At 51.9% G+C, this 16,702-nt stretch overlaps 1 protein-coding gene across 1 annotated transcript; it reads right to left on the bottom strand.

The window, feature by feature from the left end:
• Nucleotides 1-1,782: 1,782 nt before the first annotated feature.
• On the bottom strand, nt 1,783-14,254 carry LOC138579519 (protein FAM186A-like). The gene is made up of 4 exons (XM_069649835.1): nt 13,611-14,254; nt 9,632-9,733; nt 6,990-7,068; nt 1,783-3,638 (listed from the first exon to the last, which is right to left on the bottom strand). Exons 1-4 carry the CDS (start codon nt 14,118-14,120, stop codon nt 1,966-1,968), a joined length of 2,364 nt encoding a protein of 787 aa, XP_069505936.1. The 5' UTR covers nt 14,121-14,254; the 3' UTR covers nt 1,783-1,965.
• Between the last annotated feature and the right edge of the window lie 2,448 nt (nt 14,255-16,702).

Raw genomic sequence — 16,702 nt, 5'->3', positions numbered from 1 at the left:
GCAATTCCAATCTGAACGAGAGTACCACCAGCAACCCCATACACGTGTTTCACCCTTGTTGGGGATCATCAGTGAGGTGAAGCTGATGCCTCTCTAAGCACAGTGAGAGGGAGACCACGTCTGGTTGCCCCCAGGAGACCTAGGGTTACCAATCCCAGGGTCCTTAACAAATAGTTTTACAAAGGTAGCGGGCGCCCCTCTCTCGCAAGAACAGACATGATAACCTGTTCAGTGGTTATTAACCACTTGAGAGTTCGCAGCCACTGCTTTTACTCACTGTGCCTTTCACAGATGGGAAATATCCATTTGCATATCAGTCTTTGTCCTGCCCAGGGGCAGTCCAGCACCGAAATACAATGGCAATTCCAATCTGAACGAGAGTACCACCAGCAACCCCATACACGTGTTTCACCCTTGTTGGGGATCATCAGTGAGGTGATGCCTCTCTAAGCACAGTGAGAGGGAGACCACGTCTGGTTGCCCCCAGGAGACCTAGGGTTACCAATCCCAGGGTCCTTAACGAATAGTTTTACAAAGGTAGCGGGCGCCCCTCTCTCGCAAGAACAGACATGATAACCTGTTCAGTGGTTATTAACCACTTGAGAGTTCGCAGCCACTGCTTTTACTCACTGTGCCTTTCATACCAGAAGCCGCTCCACACACCTTGCCACCTCGCTGTGCATTATACTTGAGGTTTGACTTGGATCGTGCACAACTCGCGTGGAACCCACGCCTGGGCATGCACCCGTGCAGGGCACCACTGAAGAGGGTTGAATTCAATCCTAATGACTGGGCACTGCTTTGAACAGACGTCCATGCCATCCGTTTTCTGCCTGTAATGCCAATGCAGAAGAGGAAACACATGGGCAACATGGGTTTGGTCCAAACCATAAGGAGCATTCCAGCTTGCGCTGCCAGGCCACATCAATTCCGCACAAGATAACGACAGCTTAAAATGATGGTATGGGGCGTTGCCAAGAGCATTACTAGTAGTTATTATTAATTCTAACTCTTCTGTCCAGTCACCTTTTGGTCTTAGCTTATCTGTGAGAGGGTAGACCCAGACATGAGTGCCATTTGTGATCTGCATATAGCTGGTCTCATTTAGAGACAGGCTAAAAACGATGGAGTGTAGAGCAATGCCACTAGTTATGATTAATTCAAAACACTCCATGCATCGCTTTTTAGTTTTCAAATATAGTGTTAGCCTGACAAACAACAAGAGAACAGCGTGTTGCTTAAAGAAAATACTACACAGGATCTTGCAGAGATGATGTTAGGACAACTCCTTCGTCGGGCTGCTAGGCTTCAAGGCGGCATGGATGTCTCTGTCTGAGGAAGAGAGCCATGTAATCTGGAAAGCTAGTTGCCAACAATACTAGCTAGCCCAATACACCTAGCACCTGATCTGCCCTGTGCTTTTTAGTGATAACCAACATGTTGCGCTTCTTATGAAGGAAGACTTGAGGATATGTAGGTTGGGTTTTATAATGAATATTATTTTGTGCACATTTTCCGCAGAGACAGGCAAGTTTACTCATTTGTTTGTGTAATGCGTAAAGGTCCCAGCCCTGGAGAAGAGGTGGAGCCAATCCAGATCCACTATTGAGGCTCTGGGACCTCATCCAGTGGAGCCAGTGGAGGTGAGCGGTCACAGGTGCCAGCCATATGGAAACCCATCCGGCTCATTAGAAGCAGTAGTATGAGAACAGCAGTGTTTAGTGGCTTTGTTACAAGGAGGCTGTAATAGAACCGCCTTATGTTATAAAAATTCACATTTAGCACAAAGCGGAAACAATTTATTTGCATAGGAAACTCAAAGAAATATAAATAATTTACACACAAACACACATGCAAAAATAAGTTAAAGGTGTAAATGTGCCACCCTGCTTTTAGAAGGCCCTTCTCCCCCAGAGTCTGTGATTGGGGCTCAGAGTCGCCAGAGTCTGTGCTTGGGCTGCACCGTCACCATGGCCTCCACATAGGCTCTGATGATGGGGCTTGTAAGAGAGACTGACTGTCTCCCATGGATGCCAACTGTGAGGGCCCAGAGTGGACAGGGGTGGCAGCTTGTGTCCTTGCCAGGCTCTCCCTGGCCAAGCGTAGGGCACGCAAGGCTCTCTTCTTTATCGGAGTCCGGTGGGCCTTCTGTTGCTCCCCTGTGTTTGCACCTGGGGGTGTGAAGGCCAACCTCCTAGCCCCCTTCCACGGGTGAGGGCGAGTGTCACATCCCAGATCCCCTGGGCGCTCCCAGGGCCCGGGTGTCTGGTCGAAGCCCTGCCATGACCTAAGCTCCACCGGATGAACGTTCTCCTTGTCTTGGGTCTCGCTCTCCTTGCCGTGGGTCTGGTTTGCCTGATCATCCTGGGTTGCGTTTTCCTCATTGCCGGATTGAGGTGTGAGATGGGTTCTGCTTGTGGCAACTCGGTGACCGTTCTCTGTGGCTTGGGTTTCTCTGGGCCGGGGGGCACTGCTGTGGTTCTGGGCAAGGATTGTTCGGAGTGCACTGCCCTCTTTATTGGTCTGCTGTATTTTGAGGGTGCTGCCCTGGTTCTCTACCTGCAATGGCCTCAGCATACTGTCCTGAGCCTTAGCCTGCAGCGGTTGGGGGGCACTACCATGGTTGTAGTTCTTAACCTGCTGTAGTCGGGCGTTGGCCTGGGTATGGGTCCCTGTCTGTATCGGTCGGAGGGCTCTGCTGTGGTTTTCGTCCTGCGAAGGTTGGAGGGTACCGCTCTTGTTACTGTTCTGGGCTTGCATTGGCCACAGGGCACCACCCTGGTTTTGGGCCCCTTGTAGTCTGATGGCACTCCCCTGGTTATGGCATTGCAGCTGTATTGGTTGAAGGGTTCTACTCTGCTTTGCAGCCTGCATAGGTCGCAAGGCACAGGCAAGGTTCTCGCCCTGCGTTGGCCGGAGGGCTCTGCTCTGGTTATGGTTCTGTGCTTGTAATGGTCTAAGTGCAGTGCTCTGATTCCTAGCAACCTGGAGTCTGACCTGGTGTTCAGCTTTCTGTATCCGGCAGGTATTGCCCTGCTTTTCGGGCTGCATTGGTTTAATGACAGCATCCCTGTTCTCTGCATGCATGGGTTTGGGTGATCCGCCCTGTTTCTGGGTCCGCAATAGTCCTAGCAAACTAAGCTGGTTCTCAACTTGTACCAGTTGGCGGGCACTGCGCTGCTGGTGCTTCTGGGCTTGCACCGGTGGAAGGCCAGTGTCCTGGTTTTTGGCTTGCAGCAACCGGAGGGCACTGCCTTGGTTTTCAACCTGCATATGTTGTTTGGGCCTGCCCTGGTTCTCATCCTGCGGTAGATGAAGGGTATTGCCCTGCATCGCTCGAAGGCCATTTCCCTGGTCCTTGGCATGTTGCAGTTGGTGGGCACTTCCCTGGTTGCCAACCTGCATCTGGTTCCCAGACTGCGGTTGGTGTAGGATGCTGCCCTGGTCCTTGATCTGCATTGGTGGCGGGGCACCAGCCAGGTCCTCGTTCTGGGCCTGCATTGGTCGGAGCGCACTTCCCAGGTACTGTGCCAGTTTGGGTTGAAGAGCGCTGCCCACGGGGGTCTGTGAAGTGAGGAAGGTGTCGATCAGAGACAGGCAGTGGGTGAATCCAGCGGAGAAACCTTTGTCCTGAGAGGCTGCAAAAAAAGAGTAGGATCGAGTTAGTAACTTCATGGCATGTGTACAGCACAGAGCACCCTGCCGGCATGATACTGGCCTGTCACTCCTATATACCCCTGCAAGTCCCGGATTGCTTGCGTGCCGTACTGTTTCTGACCCCTCTCCACACCCCCCAGTTATTTGAGCCCCTGAGCCTCCAGGAATAAGATTAATGATGATGATAAGCAGGGGCCTATGTCAAAATATGTGTGCCCCCCCCCCCTATGCCTAAAGCCATCGTCAAGCCCACCGGTGTGCCCCCACTTTTAAAGTGCTTTTATGTGGTGTAAAGTTTTTGAGATCTAGAAAGATCATTATCGGGTACAGGTAGAGCTGCCGCTGGGGCAACCTTGCATACTGAGTTACATATCTCAACACACCGTCAAGCTATGATAGAACACACAGAGATTATTGGGGTGATGGTATTAATAGAATGGAGATAGTGACACATTGTACCATCCCTAGGGGGTCAATGCTGGTCAATTGCCATTGATTCCAAATGTGTCTTATGAGACTAAATACTGGTTGAACAGAGCTTTAACAATGTCCAAGAAAATTATCTTAAGAAAATGCAAAGGTTCGATAAGCCACAGCCTGAAGACTGGACGCACGGCGCGGTGTTATTGTCAGCAAAGGAAAAGGTCTCCAGATGATTATAATGCATGATGGGGTCCCTTTCATGATGTATATCTTTTGTTCATGCTGGGCTCCTCCCCTTCGTGTCTCTCCTCGTTGCTCTATTTCTCTCCTGATTGTTTATAGCGCCTGTTTTTGCCATAGATGCTGTCCTTTATTTGTTTTTTATGTTTACATGGCTATGTATTGCACCTCCAGTCCTTGCTCTTGTATGAGACTGTGTAATAAAACATTCTCTAAATGAATGTGTTTGAAACAAAGAATTTTCAGTATCTTGTTTGGATGACCTCAAACACCATGAAAGAGTAAAGCCTTCAGCGCTATCTGTTGACAGCGCTCTTATTATTTACACAAAAGCACATCTTTTTATTATTATTTTATTTTCTTGTTTATAGCACAATTGTAGCATCGGAGCGCTTTACAGTGGGGGAGGGAGGTGCAGGAACTGGCCTTGGCATGTTATACAGTAGCGCAGTACTGTTGGTGGAGCAAGGCAGTGATTTTTATTCGTCTGCCGGGTGGCTGTCCGGTCATTTGGTCGACAGAAAATTGGTCGACAGACAAATGGTCGACGCAATTTGGTCGAAAGACAAATGGTTGAATTTTTTTTTTATTTTTATATATATTTTTCAGGTTTTCGTTTAGGAAAAAAAGGGTTTTAAAGCAAAAAAAGGGGGCTGGGGGGGACCCCCCCCCCCAAAAAAACAACAAAATGTGAAAATACAAAAGAAAAAAAATTCGACTATTTGTCTTTCGACAGGTTGTTTTCATATTCAAACCTGTAATGTCGCAAAGTTACGGACAAGAACATATATACATTCAGTTTTAGTGTCCAGGTGTCACGAGCGAAGTTTTTTTTTGCAGCTAGTTTATATTGTTTAGGTAACACAAATTGCGTCGACCATTTGTCCTGTCGACCTTTTTTTTTTCGACCAAATGACCGGTAACCTGCCGGGTGCTGATGAGAGAGCCATGTTTTTAGTCTTCTGATGGGGCATTTGCAGCCTCTGCCAGCATTGAGTTCCAGATGGTTGGGGCGAATCTTCTCGTTCCAGGAGCACCGTAAACTTTTTTTTTTCTTTCTTTAACGTATTTTTTTTTGTTTGTCTTACTGTCAGTAATCAGAAATTTAATTTGCAACTCAAAACGAAAATGTTACTTTTCTGATGATATTTTGCTAATATTACAAAACATGAGCCACATGGGCAGTTTCCGTATTTACAAAGTTAGTTTCCATTTGTCATAAGCCAACACTGGTTGCCAGGTGTATGGCCATGTGTAGAGTTCCGCGCTGCTTCCCTTGCATGTCATGTCAGCCTTTGATGTGAATCTCCCATCACGGTTTTATCTGCCTGCCATCGGATCGAGGTCTTTAACTCAATATCAGCAGAATGTTACGGGTTGTTTTCATACTCAAACCTGTAATGTCGCAAAGTTACGGACAAGAACATATATACATTTTAGTGTCCAGGTGTCACGAGCGAAGTTTTTTTTGGCAGCTAGTTTATATTGTTTAGGTAACACAACTCTCTATATTGGTCTAATTTCACCACTGTAACGCGAGGTGAAGGTACTCTTTAGCAGACTGGCTGGACCTTTTGGTGTATATGATATGATAGGTTATTTATAACGCGCTTAATACCCAGAGGTTTCTAAGCGCGGAACCGGGGATCGAACCTGTGTTGCTCCGTGTCGTCTTGTTTCCAAGGCGAGCACGTTGCCCCTGAGCTGTCCTCCCGGGTATATATGACAGAGCTCTCAAGTTTCCCCTGCCGATGTAAGGAGGCCATCCAGTGCTGTTCATTTTTTCCCTTTGGATTCTGGGACTTTTAGTTGTTTTCTTCCCCATTGAACATTTAGGAAAACTACAATTCCTAGAATCCTAAGCAAAAAACAGAACTTAATGGCCATCTCGCCGTGGCCACTGGCACCGAGAGCGCGGATATTCGGTTTGTGAGAACTCGCTGATTTAGAATCGCGTTTTGTTTTTCAAACCCTGAGTCTGCCTCTTGCGACACGCAGCGGTTATTTCCTATAATAGAAAGGGGTTGCTGCCCTTCTAGTAAGTCGGGGTACTGTACAGGCCCGTGTATAGTTGCGGGAATCGAGTCCATTTTAATTAAACCGGCAGTACGGTGTGCACACTGGAATTTGGGGTCGGTTCTATTCCTGTGGTATATTCCAAGGGGGTGAGGGGAGGGGGGGTATTTAGACGGGCACTGCTGCGTGCAGAGTTACGGCGTCGGTGACCCCGGTGTATTGGAGGAGGGGTGGACCCTCAGGGTGGACCCAACAAAGAGGAACACGCTTTGTCTCTGGGGCTCCCCTTAGGGATAAACACCTCTTTTAACTCTGGCCTTTTATTGCCTCACGGGGCGGTGGGGGAGTTCTGAAAAGCCCCTTTCATGTCCTGGAAATTTACTCCAGGCCAGCTGCAAAACGGTATTGACTGGGGTATCCCCGGAAGCACACATCCCGCCTGGCCCCGGTTTTTTCTGCGCATTCTGATAGCTGAAGTTCTACGTGACCCGTTATCGGCGCAGGGCTGCGGATGCCTACCCGGGGGCTGGATGTTCCGCTTTCCATTGGAATGGGCAGAGGCGGCGGTACACGTGCCACGCACACACCCCGGGCCCCGTTGGTCTGCATGCGTTCCGTGTGACTCGGCGTGCTACTGAGCGGAAGGGACTTACCTGCCTGCTGAAGGCACTGCACACGCAGGACAGCCATCTCCAGGATGTGAGCCTTGTCCAGGCGGGAAGAGACCGACTCCTGCGGGAGAGAGAGAGAGAGTGCGCGTGTGAGAGACAGTCTGGAGGAAACAGAGAGACACGGGACGAGAGATTGCGAGAAACTGTGCGAGAGCCAAGGAGAAACCCCCTCCGAGAGGCAAGGAACAGGAGCGAATGTGAGAGACCAAGAGAAACAACAAGCAGAGAGACGCAGAACGAGAGATTGCGAGATAGAGAGCGAGAGACAAGGAGAAACCACGCCAAAGAACAGGAGCGATTGGAGATAGAGTGAGAGTGGCCGGATTAGAGCGATCAAGAGAAACAGAAAGCAGAGAACGATAGATAGAGAGCGAGACACAAGGAGAATGGGAGACTTAAAACTAGCGCGAGTGGGTGGGCGGATAGGATTTTTAGCAGCCTGTCACCGGATGGGATTCCCAAGGGTTAGTCGCAAACAGGCAGTGCTAGGTGTCAGTTTGGAGCAGTGCTTTATATGGGCAGGTACTTGCGGGCCTGAGTACCTGCACTTCTCAACAGTAAGCAGGTACTCTGGGATCGTGAGTGCCTGCACTTGCGTGTTTCCATTTAGAGCAGGGGTTTTGGAGGTCCTTCTGTAGGTGAGGTCTGGAGGTCACGGATGCCTGTGTCAGAGTGGAGTTCCAGGTGCTTAATCCTACGGTGGGTAGTCTCCTGCAGGCCCTATTCTGCCAGAGGGTCTTCAGTTTGAGTATTGGATGTGCAAGGTATCGGGGGTCAGTCCTAGCACAGGGCCCTGAGGCTGTGCCCCAGGGTAGTCGTGCAGCAGCAAGTCATTCAGTGGGGGTACTTGGGGGCCTCCGTCACCAGGTAGGATCTTTAGGGTTTAGTAACAAGGGGTGTCTACAGGGACAGAGGACCTGTGATTGGAAACCTTACTGTGGGCTTCTCGGGCAGATCAAGAAGCGGTTTAGTACTGGGGTGTTTTGAGGTCAATCTGAGGGTGGGGATCTCATCTGGGTTTTATTTATTTATTTTATTGGCGCATATACAACAAATGGTCTTTCAAGGCGCCACAAGACAAAAAATGGGGGTGGGGGGCACAAGAGAGAAAGATAACAACTCTCCTACTAGGCCTTATGACACTCGGATTGTGTGTGTACAATGATAAGAAGTGCAAGCAAAGGGGGGGGGGGTGCAGGTCTGTGCGATAAAGAAAAGTACTAGGGTGGGAAGGGAAGTGCAGGGTACAGAGGAGAGAGTGCAAATGAACAGGGCGTGGTGGAGGAGGGGGCGGTCACAGGCTGGGCGGGTGATAAGGGGAAGCCAGGAGGGCAAGTGCCAGGGAATGCATGGGGCGCAGAGTGTGAGGGTCAACATGCTAAGTGCGAGGAGGGGGGTGGACTGGGCAGCGGGGCTGATGCCCTGTAGAACTAAGAGGAAACCAGGGAGCCAGTCAATGTGGCAGACCTAGTATTAGCAGGGGAGAGGGAAGGAAGAAGAGGAAAGGAAAGTCCTGAGGAGATTCTGGAACTTAAGGTGATCCGGCTCAAGCCTGAGACGGGCAGGGAGGCTATTCCAGAGGGAGGCTCCTGCAGAGGAGAGAGATCTTCCCCCACCGCTCTGCTTAGAGAAACGTCTGATCTGCAGAGAGTTGCAGCTTGAAGACCGAAGGGCTCTAGCCGGGAGGAATTTAGGGGCAGAGAGATGAGGATGATGCAGAGGGTCTTGAACTTGATCCTTGTAGCAACCGGGAGCCAGTGGAGAGATTTCAGGGCTGGAGAGATGCGATCCCTCGGGTTGAGCCAAGGATAAGTCTCAACAGTCTTATTCTGGATTAGTTGCAGGGGCTGAAAGGGGCATAAAGGAAAATTGAGGAAGGAGCTGTTGCAGTAATCTACCCTAGAGAGGACCAGAGCTCTGGAGACATTACGAGTCCGGCGATAACCGAGCCAGAAAAACCGGCAGGTTACCGCCGGACTCGTATTACCATTCCGCCTCTGTGATTCCCGGAATTACCGGGGCATTACGACCCCGGTGACCCGGGAATTCCAGAGGCAGAATTCGGTAAATCCCCATTCCCATGGAGTCCTTTAGGACTCCATGGGAATGGGGAAGTGGAAACACCGGCACCATGCTGTAATGGTGCCGGTGTTTCTACGTCCGCCTGCAGGCAGGTGGTGTTAAACCCGCCAGGTCAGACCTGGCGGGAGTGACACCTCCCACCTGCAGGACTCGGAATCAGCCGGTCCAGAAAGAACGGTGGTGGCGGATTTACCACCACCGTTCTTTCCGGACCGGGTGACTCGTAATGAGGCCCATTGAATTCCTGGGGAAGGTGAGGAAATGGAGAATGCCTTTGAGGAGGTGCAGCTGATAGTGGGTCTTTTTGGCAATGCAAGGGTTCCCGGGATCCAACCCCAGGCTGGAGGTGCCATGCTTTACCCGGGTGAGGTTCTTCAGTGGGAGCCCCAGAGGTTAGTCTCGGCTGGGCGAGGGGTCTTGCAATGTAGACGTGTGGACATGGCAAGGGCGGGAGTCTCTAGGGGTTCTCCATGGAACTGTGGTCTCAGCTTTCAGTCCCAAGATCACACACACACACACACACACACAAGGAGAGTACTCACCTTTCGGCCTGGTTTGGTGGGCTCCTGGAGGAGGGCCCTCAGGTGGCTGAGACTAGCGTTGATTCTCTCGCGACGCTTCCTCTCAATCTGGGGCTTGATTACCTGGAGATATGAGAAAAAGGCTTTTACAGCGACATGACTACAAGCGCTAATTAGCACCTCCCCAAAGAGCCGCTTTCCACCAGCAACAGCGTTGAAAAAGCACCACCCGTCTGCCACCACCAGTGCCGGTGAGATAGTACCACAGTCACCTACAATGCCATCTGACGGTACCACCACCAGGCTATCAACGCCCTGAACTCGCCGCCAGAGCCACGCACCCACCTACTGTGAGGCAGCATTCACAGACTATGCCATGGTGTATGAGATGGACAAACATTTGTGTTTTCATTAAGATTTTTAGTCCTGCATTATTGATAAAAAAATAATGAAACCACAAGTACCAGATCACAATGAAATGTGACCTGACCAGCCTGGGCTGACATTTATCAAAGGGGTGAGAATGTTGTAATCAAGGTGCACAGATCACCGTTTCTCTTGCCCACCAGTCCTTCTATTTCACACATATTCTCCGCACTTTGGCTGGCTGCAGGTCCCCCTTCTCCCCCCCAGTGCTCATCCTTTTTTGCACTTGTGTTCTCGTTGTTGGCTGGCAACCTGAAAGATTCCTTCCGTGCCCCCTCAGTCCTGTGAGGTGCCCTTACTGTGGCATAACGCGATGTACAAGTTCTCTTGTTTGTACTTTATTTCGATAAGAATTACCAATGATGCAAACGCGATAAAACATCAAGTCATTATTACAATATCAAGGCTAATCGTAGAATAACACAGTTAAGAATTATGGAATATAATGAAACAAAGAAGTACAAAACAAATGCATATAAGCCATCACACTCGGAGGATCTGGGCCCCATCTTACAGGCACTCGCCGTTCATCTGCCACTGGCCCTCAACTACTATACCTCAATGAGGCCAAGAAGTAGAGTAGGTCCGACCGGAAGTCGAATGGGTAAAAGGCAGGCCAGAAAGGTCTCTCTAGATCAACCAGTAAAAGTACTTCTTCTGCAAGCCCTCAGCAAACACCAGCCTGTAGCAAAGTTTGCAGCAGAAGCCTTTGCAGCTAGGCACCAGGGGCACAGCCTCTGCCACTGTGCGAGGCTTTCAAGATCTTCTCCTCAAGTCACCCTGCTGTGGACACAGCCACAGGAAGTCAGCCATGTTTTCCATTGCCACCTTAACTAGTGGACAGATTGGTGCAACATCCTGAGTCCATGTGTTCCTTAAGGCGGCCAGGGGCAGAAAGCCGATGCGAATGTATGATATGATATGATAGTTTATTTATATAGCGCCTATACACAATGTGTTTCAAAGCGCTCACATCTGCTCTGGTGCAGATAATGTGCGCAGCACAGGGAGGACTTCAGGGGCCAGTATCCGGTGAACTGGTCCCATGCTACCGGCCTTGCGCTGATTTCCTCTAAGAGCCTTTACAGTGGGAGTTTCAAAATCTCCATTTATTATACCAGGGCGAGTCCAGCACTCGGACCCATGGCCTGTAGCTCCTTCTTTACAAGCAAGAACCATGGTAAGGACCCACCCATGTCCAAGTAACAAAGCATGCCATGGGCTTATGGTAACCGCCAAGGCATAGTAACATAACAGAAGGGAGCCAGAGTTCCACTCTGTACAGAAGGAAGGCACCTGGCTCTTCCCACACTACCCACCCTGTGTGTCACACGTGCACCTCTGCCGCTAACACAGTCTAATGGACGCAGCCGGCCTGTGGCAATCAGCCTCCAGTTTCTCACTGTGGATTGCGGTGGATTAGGCACAGCACACAGAGGTGGGGGACGCATTCGCCCCCAGACTCCCAGGATTGCTGAAGCCCACTCTGAAGACCCCCGTGCATGCAGCCGCGTTCCCTTGCCCGCTACCCCTTGCATCACTCCCACACGCGAGGGCATCTCGCCCCCCCCCCGTGTTTGCAGAACGGTGGGCCACCTAACAGGCCTGACATGCACACATGCTATCGCAGCCCATCCTTCCCCGCTGCCCCGCCCCCCACCGCGCCCAGTGTGTGTAGCATGCATTTCCCGCCTTCCCATTCTCTAAAGTTCCCCACACCTATTTTGCCTCCTCCAGCTGTGTAAAGTCTGGGTACCCCTGGCGGGGCGCGGTCTGCCACTGCACGGAGGCGCCTGGGCACTGGGACGCTGCCAGGGCGGGGGTTTGGCGCCGTATAAACGCCTATGGATCCTAACCTCTCGAAGCTGGCATGGGGCCCCTTGAGCTTGTGCAAGTGGGGCTGTGAGAGTGAGCGGATCATGCGTAGCGTGGGGGTGGGAGAGGTAGTATAGGCGGGGGAGGTTGGCCAGCAGTGAGACTCTGGGTGGGGAGGGGGGCATTTGGGGGAGGAGTTTAGGGAAGTTATATTGGTGGAGTCGAGGCGGCATCAAATGTTCCGCAGTAGGGACTACACGGCACAAGACCGCGAGCCCTGCAGTGTGGGGTGGGGAAGTCTGCAGTGTGGGGCACAGGCCGATTAGGGAGACATGCAGAACAGGGGCATGGACCCATGGCACAGCTGAAGTGCAGGATAGGTATGTGTGCAATACGAGATAGGGAAGTGTGCAGCACACGGGCATAGACTTGTTAGCAAAGGCACACCTGTAGTGTGCAGAACAGGGGCATGGACTGCTTAGGTGGGCGAGGTGCGCTTGCACTGTGGTATATGGACATAGACAGGGCCCGATGGCATTTTTTTGCACGGTTCAAAGTGACTGCACTGCTGAAAAGTGAGTGCACTGCCGACACAAACCCTGATTCATGGAACTGTGCAAAGTGTATTTTGCAGTGCAGTCTTTTTTGTGGTACAAAATAAACTTTGCACTACAAAAGTACACGTTGCACCCTGAATCAGGGTTTGTGTCGGCAGTGCCAAGCCACTTTTCAGCAGTGCAAAAAGTTGCATGAAGCGGGCCCACATTGCGGGGCGGGGAAGTGTGCAGAGCACGGGGCAATGGACTGAGGTCCAGCTGCAGTGCAACGGGAAGGACATGCACTGGAAGACAGGTCGGTGCAGTGCAGAACGGGCAGGAGAGATGTACCGCATGCCGGGCGATCCTGCGGTCCTGCACCGGAGAGCGAGATGTACAGGAAGGGGGGGGGGAGTGCAATGCGTGCTTTCTGTGCACCGCCCGCCACCTGTAGATCTGTCCTGGTGACTGCAGGCGGCATTATGTGTGTCTGCGCCTGGGTGGGCGGGGTGTGTGTGGAGCCATGTGAACAAGGGACAGACTGGGGTTAAGGTGGTGTGTATGGGGGCAGTCTCTATGTGTCTACGATACGGCTATGTGTGCACGACTGTTGTGCGTGGGAATCGGGGTATGTGTCTGTGTAGTCATGTTTGTGTGTGTGTTCGTCACTATGTATATGAATAGGTGTGTGAACGTGTGTGTGTGTGTGTATCTCAGTATCTGAGCGTGTGTGCATGGGGATTATTTGAGTATGGGCCTGTTTGTGTGTGCGTGAGTGAATGGGGGTGTGCACGTATTCATGTCTGTCTAACCGCCTGTACGTGTGTGTGCACGTGTGTTGTTAGTATGTGTGCTGGAGTCTGGGCATATGTGTGTGTGTGTGTGTGCACAGATCTGTTTTTTGTATAGGCGCGTGTGTGTGTGTGTGCATAAGGGGGTGGATTCTTTGACGTTGCGTTTGCGCCCGTTTCTATGTGTGTGTGTGTGTATAGGAGCATGTGTGTACGCCTTTGCATATGTGGCTGCCAGTATGCTATGCCAATGTATGTGTGATTCTGTCCGTGAGCATCTAGAAGAGGTGTGGGTGTCTTCCTAGCAACTGGGCAAACGTGTGTATTGAGGCCCACGTTTCAAACATGAATTGAAAATAGACGTTAGTTATAAAGAAGAAAGACCCCTTGCGTCCCTCCTTGGCGCCCCCCCCCTCACCCCCGGGAACTCACCTTCTTATACACCAGGTGCTTGGGTCTGTCCAGGGCGCCTGCGTCCTTCTGCCCCTCCATCTGTGCCTGGGACTCTGCCACCATCTGGATTTCAGGCATCACCTTATGTGGCTGAGACAGTGGCGCCACCATCAGTGGCCGGGTCCCTGGCGCCACCATCTCTATGAGGGTCCCTGGTGGCGCCACCATCAGTGGCTGGCTCCCTGGTGCCACTGCCTGGGCCCCTGGTGCCATCGTTGTCTGGGCCCCTGGTGACACCACTTGTATTGGTGTCCCTGGGGACCCCCTCCGATTCTCTGATGCCAACACCTCTAAGAGGGTCCCTGGTGGCGCCACCTGGGGCTGGCTCCCTGACGCCACAGCCTGGGCCCCTGATGCCATCCTTGCCTGGGCCCCTGGGGACACCCCCTGTATTGGGGTCCCTGGGGACGCCCCGCGAGTCTCTGATGCCACCATCTCTAATAGGGTCCCTGATAGCGCCATCTGTTTCTGGGTGCCTGCTGCCTCCATCTGTCCAGGGATGCCTTTTGTCACCACCTGTTGAAGGGTCCCCGGCTGCTCCGTCTGTCGTTGGGGGGCTCCTGGGAGAGGGTGTTTAATGAAGTCTTGGGCACTCTATCGGCTCCTATGCCCACTGTCCCCTCTGTCCCCTGGGAGTCTTCTGCCAGTCCAGGGTGCGCGGTGGCGTTGTATTAAACGTCCTTCCCTCCTACCATCTGCTTTATAGCGCGCTTTGGGCTTGGCAGCCACCTGCGCCCCAAACTCAATGCCCACCAATCCCAGCGGCCTATCCCCCTCTCAAAAGAAGCGGGGGAGGACAATGGTCGGAAGGGGGGCGCTTGTTTGTTTCGTGTGGAAGGGGGACACCCGCGAGCCCCCACCGACCCTCCAGCGCGCTCCTCCAATGGTGTCCCGGCGGCCTGGCTGGAGGGACATTCGAAAGCCACAAAGAGAGCCAGCTGTTGCCATCTGACTCGAGGGGGGCGGATAATAGGGTCCTGCGGATGAATTGCCGAGGAGACTGACAAGGGGGCAGGGGGATGTCCCCGAGGACCCGGCGGCCCTTTGAGATGTTAATCCAGACAACAGATGGGCACCGAGGCACAACAATGCGGCCTGTATCAGCCTGCTCCGGGCTGGATGCCTTCAGTGACACCCACACCCCCAGACCCCCTATCACTTACAGGCCAGCGACTCCAGCCAAAGAATCACGTATTCATCGCGTTCCGCCTTTTCTATAGCACGCGCATCGGGCCCCGTTGCCAGGGTAACCGGGGACCCCGCGTCCACGTTCCATCAGTTTCGCAAGTCTTTGCTACGAGGTTCTTAGCTCCAATGTGTTAACTTGACGCTAAGCAAGACTTCAAGTCCCACAATGCAGTGATCTGTTAAATGAAATGACAGGATCGGAACATGGCGGGGCCACAACATGCAGCCGTGTTCTGACACTGCCAGCTGGCTGCTGGCTGGCAAAGATGTAATGCATCGCCTAGCAGTGTCGCATGCCACCAATGCTAGCGGCCCAATAACTCCATCCCCCCAGGACACCCCCTTTGCAGGCCAGGCTTTCCTTTTACTAAGGCTTCTCGCCAGGCCCTTTAGACCAATTCGCTCAATCGGAGTTTGGAAAGACTACAAGTCCCAGAATGCGTTCCTTTGGTAAAGACCCAGGCTGGAAACAGGGTGTTCGCATTAGAGCTGGATATACCAGGGTGGGGTAAAACACGTCAAGGCCCAGACAAGCGTAGGTTATTGGGGCCGCCCAAATTACCATCCCTATACAATAATAATATGTCACGTTTATGTAACGCTTCGTGAAGTATTCCCCCCACTTCTAAGCACTGTAATTAGTGTTTTTTTATTTCCAAACTTTGTTTACGACTTTGGCGATTCGAACCTATTGACTGCAAATCGCCCAGACATCTCGGAGGCGAGGGTTTACCACCATTGCTCAGCGGGCAATGCTCCTGCTGCAGACACGAAGGTGACCCACAGGCCACAGCTTGAAACCCCGGCGCGACACCTGGGAAGCGTTGATATCCCTGTTGCAATCACCCTTTGAACCTGCAGGTCAGGGGTTCGCGTGTTCTGTGGCCGCGGACAGGCACAGGTAGTGCCGGCCCTCCTAGTCGTGCACGGAGATGGGAAATCCGACCCTCTCCTCGACCCCTTCCCCTACTCCTCTTTCCCACGCCAGCACCTGTTGCGGCCCTGGCGTTACCTTTGTTTTAAGGCGTGCGCGCGCTCCTAGAAACGCGGCATAGGATAAATGTATTCCCACCCGAATTAAACATGTAATTTCCCGGGTTCCCCCTTTTCTTTTGGCGGGAACGTGGAACGCTCTCTTGGTAAATGCCCTGTGTGCGTTGGGCGGCCCTTTTCTGTGGGGTGCTGTGTAAATGGCCACAGTCATTGTTTTCTCATTAAGCCCCAGTTTTGGCGGTTTTTGCCACTGTTTCCCCACCCCCCAGCGCCGGAGGGAGATAAGGAGAATTGCCCCCCCCCCCACTTACTCCCCCCAGGTTCGAATTTCCTCAGAACAAAGCGTGACGGGATGTTGCTCCTGCCAGCACAGCACGCACGCACGCGCGCAGACAACAAGCACAGAACAGACACAAACAAACACTGGGGTCTCAACGCGCGCGAATACACAAGTAACACACCACAGACCAACACAGTAAACAAAGGCAGGCACAGACTGAGGAAACGCACCTATGAAACACCCTTGCAGTCACACAACTCACAGGCATAAACAACACATTATGCACACAGTCACCGAGGTATAGAGATAAAAAAAAAAAACATTACACACATTTACAATAAACAAGTCACGACAACACATGCATGAACGCCTTTTCTTGCTTAGACGCAAACGTGCTGCACAGAGACACGCACATGTAAAGACACAAAAAGACAGTGTAAAAAAGCACCCGTACACTCACGAGTACAGCACAAGGAAGTACACATTCTCATACCTCCAACGCAACGTGCAAATACACAAACTAGTGTCCCACCATGTAAACATAATCAACCTGCAGCCATACAGACTAGGCAAACACACACCACCCAAATGAACACATGTAGTTATACAA

This window comes from Ambystoma mexicanum, chromosome 3p (genome assembly GCF_040938575.1).
Source record: "Ambystoma mexicanum isolate Mex_15411 chromosome 3p, UKY_AmexF1_1, whole genome shotgun sequence".
In the NCBI taxonomy this organism is placed as follows: domain Eukaryota; kingdom Metazoa; phylum Chordata; class Amphibia; order Caudata; family Ambystomatidae; genus Ambystoma; species Ambystoma mexicanum.
The sequence above is the reverse complement of the archived record's forward strand: the minus strand, read 5'-3'. Positions and strand labels throughout refer to the sequence as shown.

Excerpts from the sequence above, each read along its gene's own strand:
- LOC138579519 (XM_069649835.1), bottom strand. The coding sequence starts at position 14,120 with ATGGAGGCAGCAGGCACCCAGAAACAGATGGCGCTATCAGGGACCCTA. Across the intron at positions 9,734-13,610 it reads AGCACCTGGTGTATAAGAAG|GTAATCAAGCCCCAGATTGA; the intron begins GTGAGTTCCCGG and ends TCATATCTCCAG. Across the intron at positions 7,069-9,631 it reads CCACCAAACCAGGCCGAAAG|GAGTCGGTCTCTTCCCGCCT; the intron begins GTGAGTACTCTC and ends TCTCTCCCGCAG.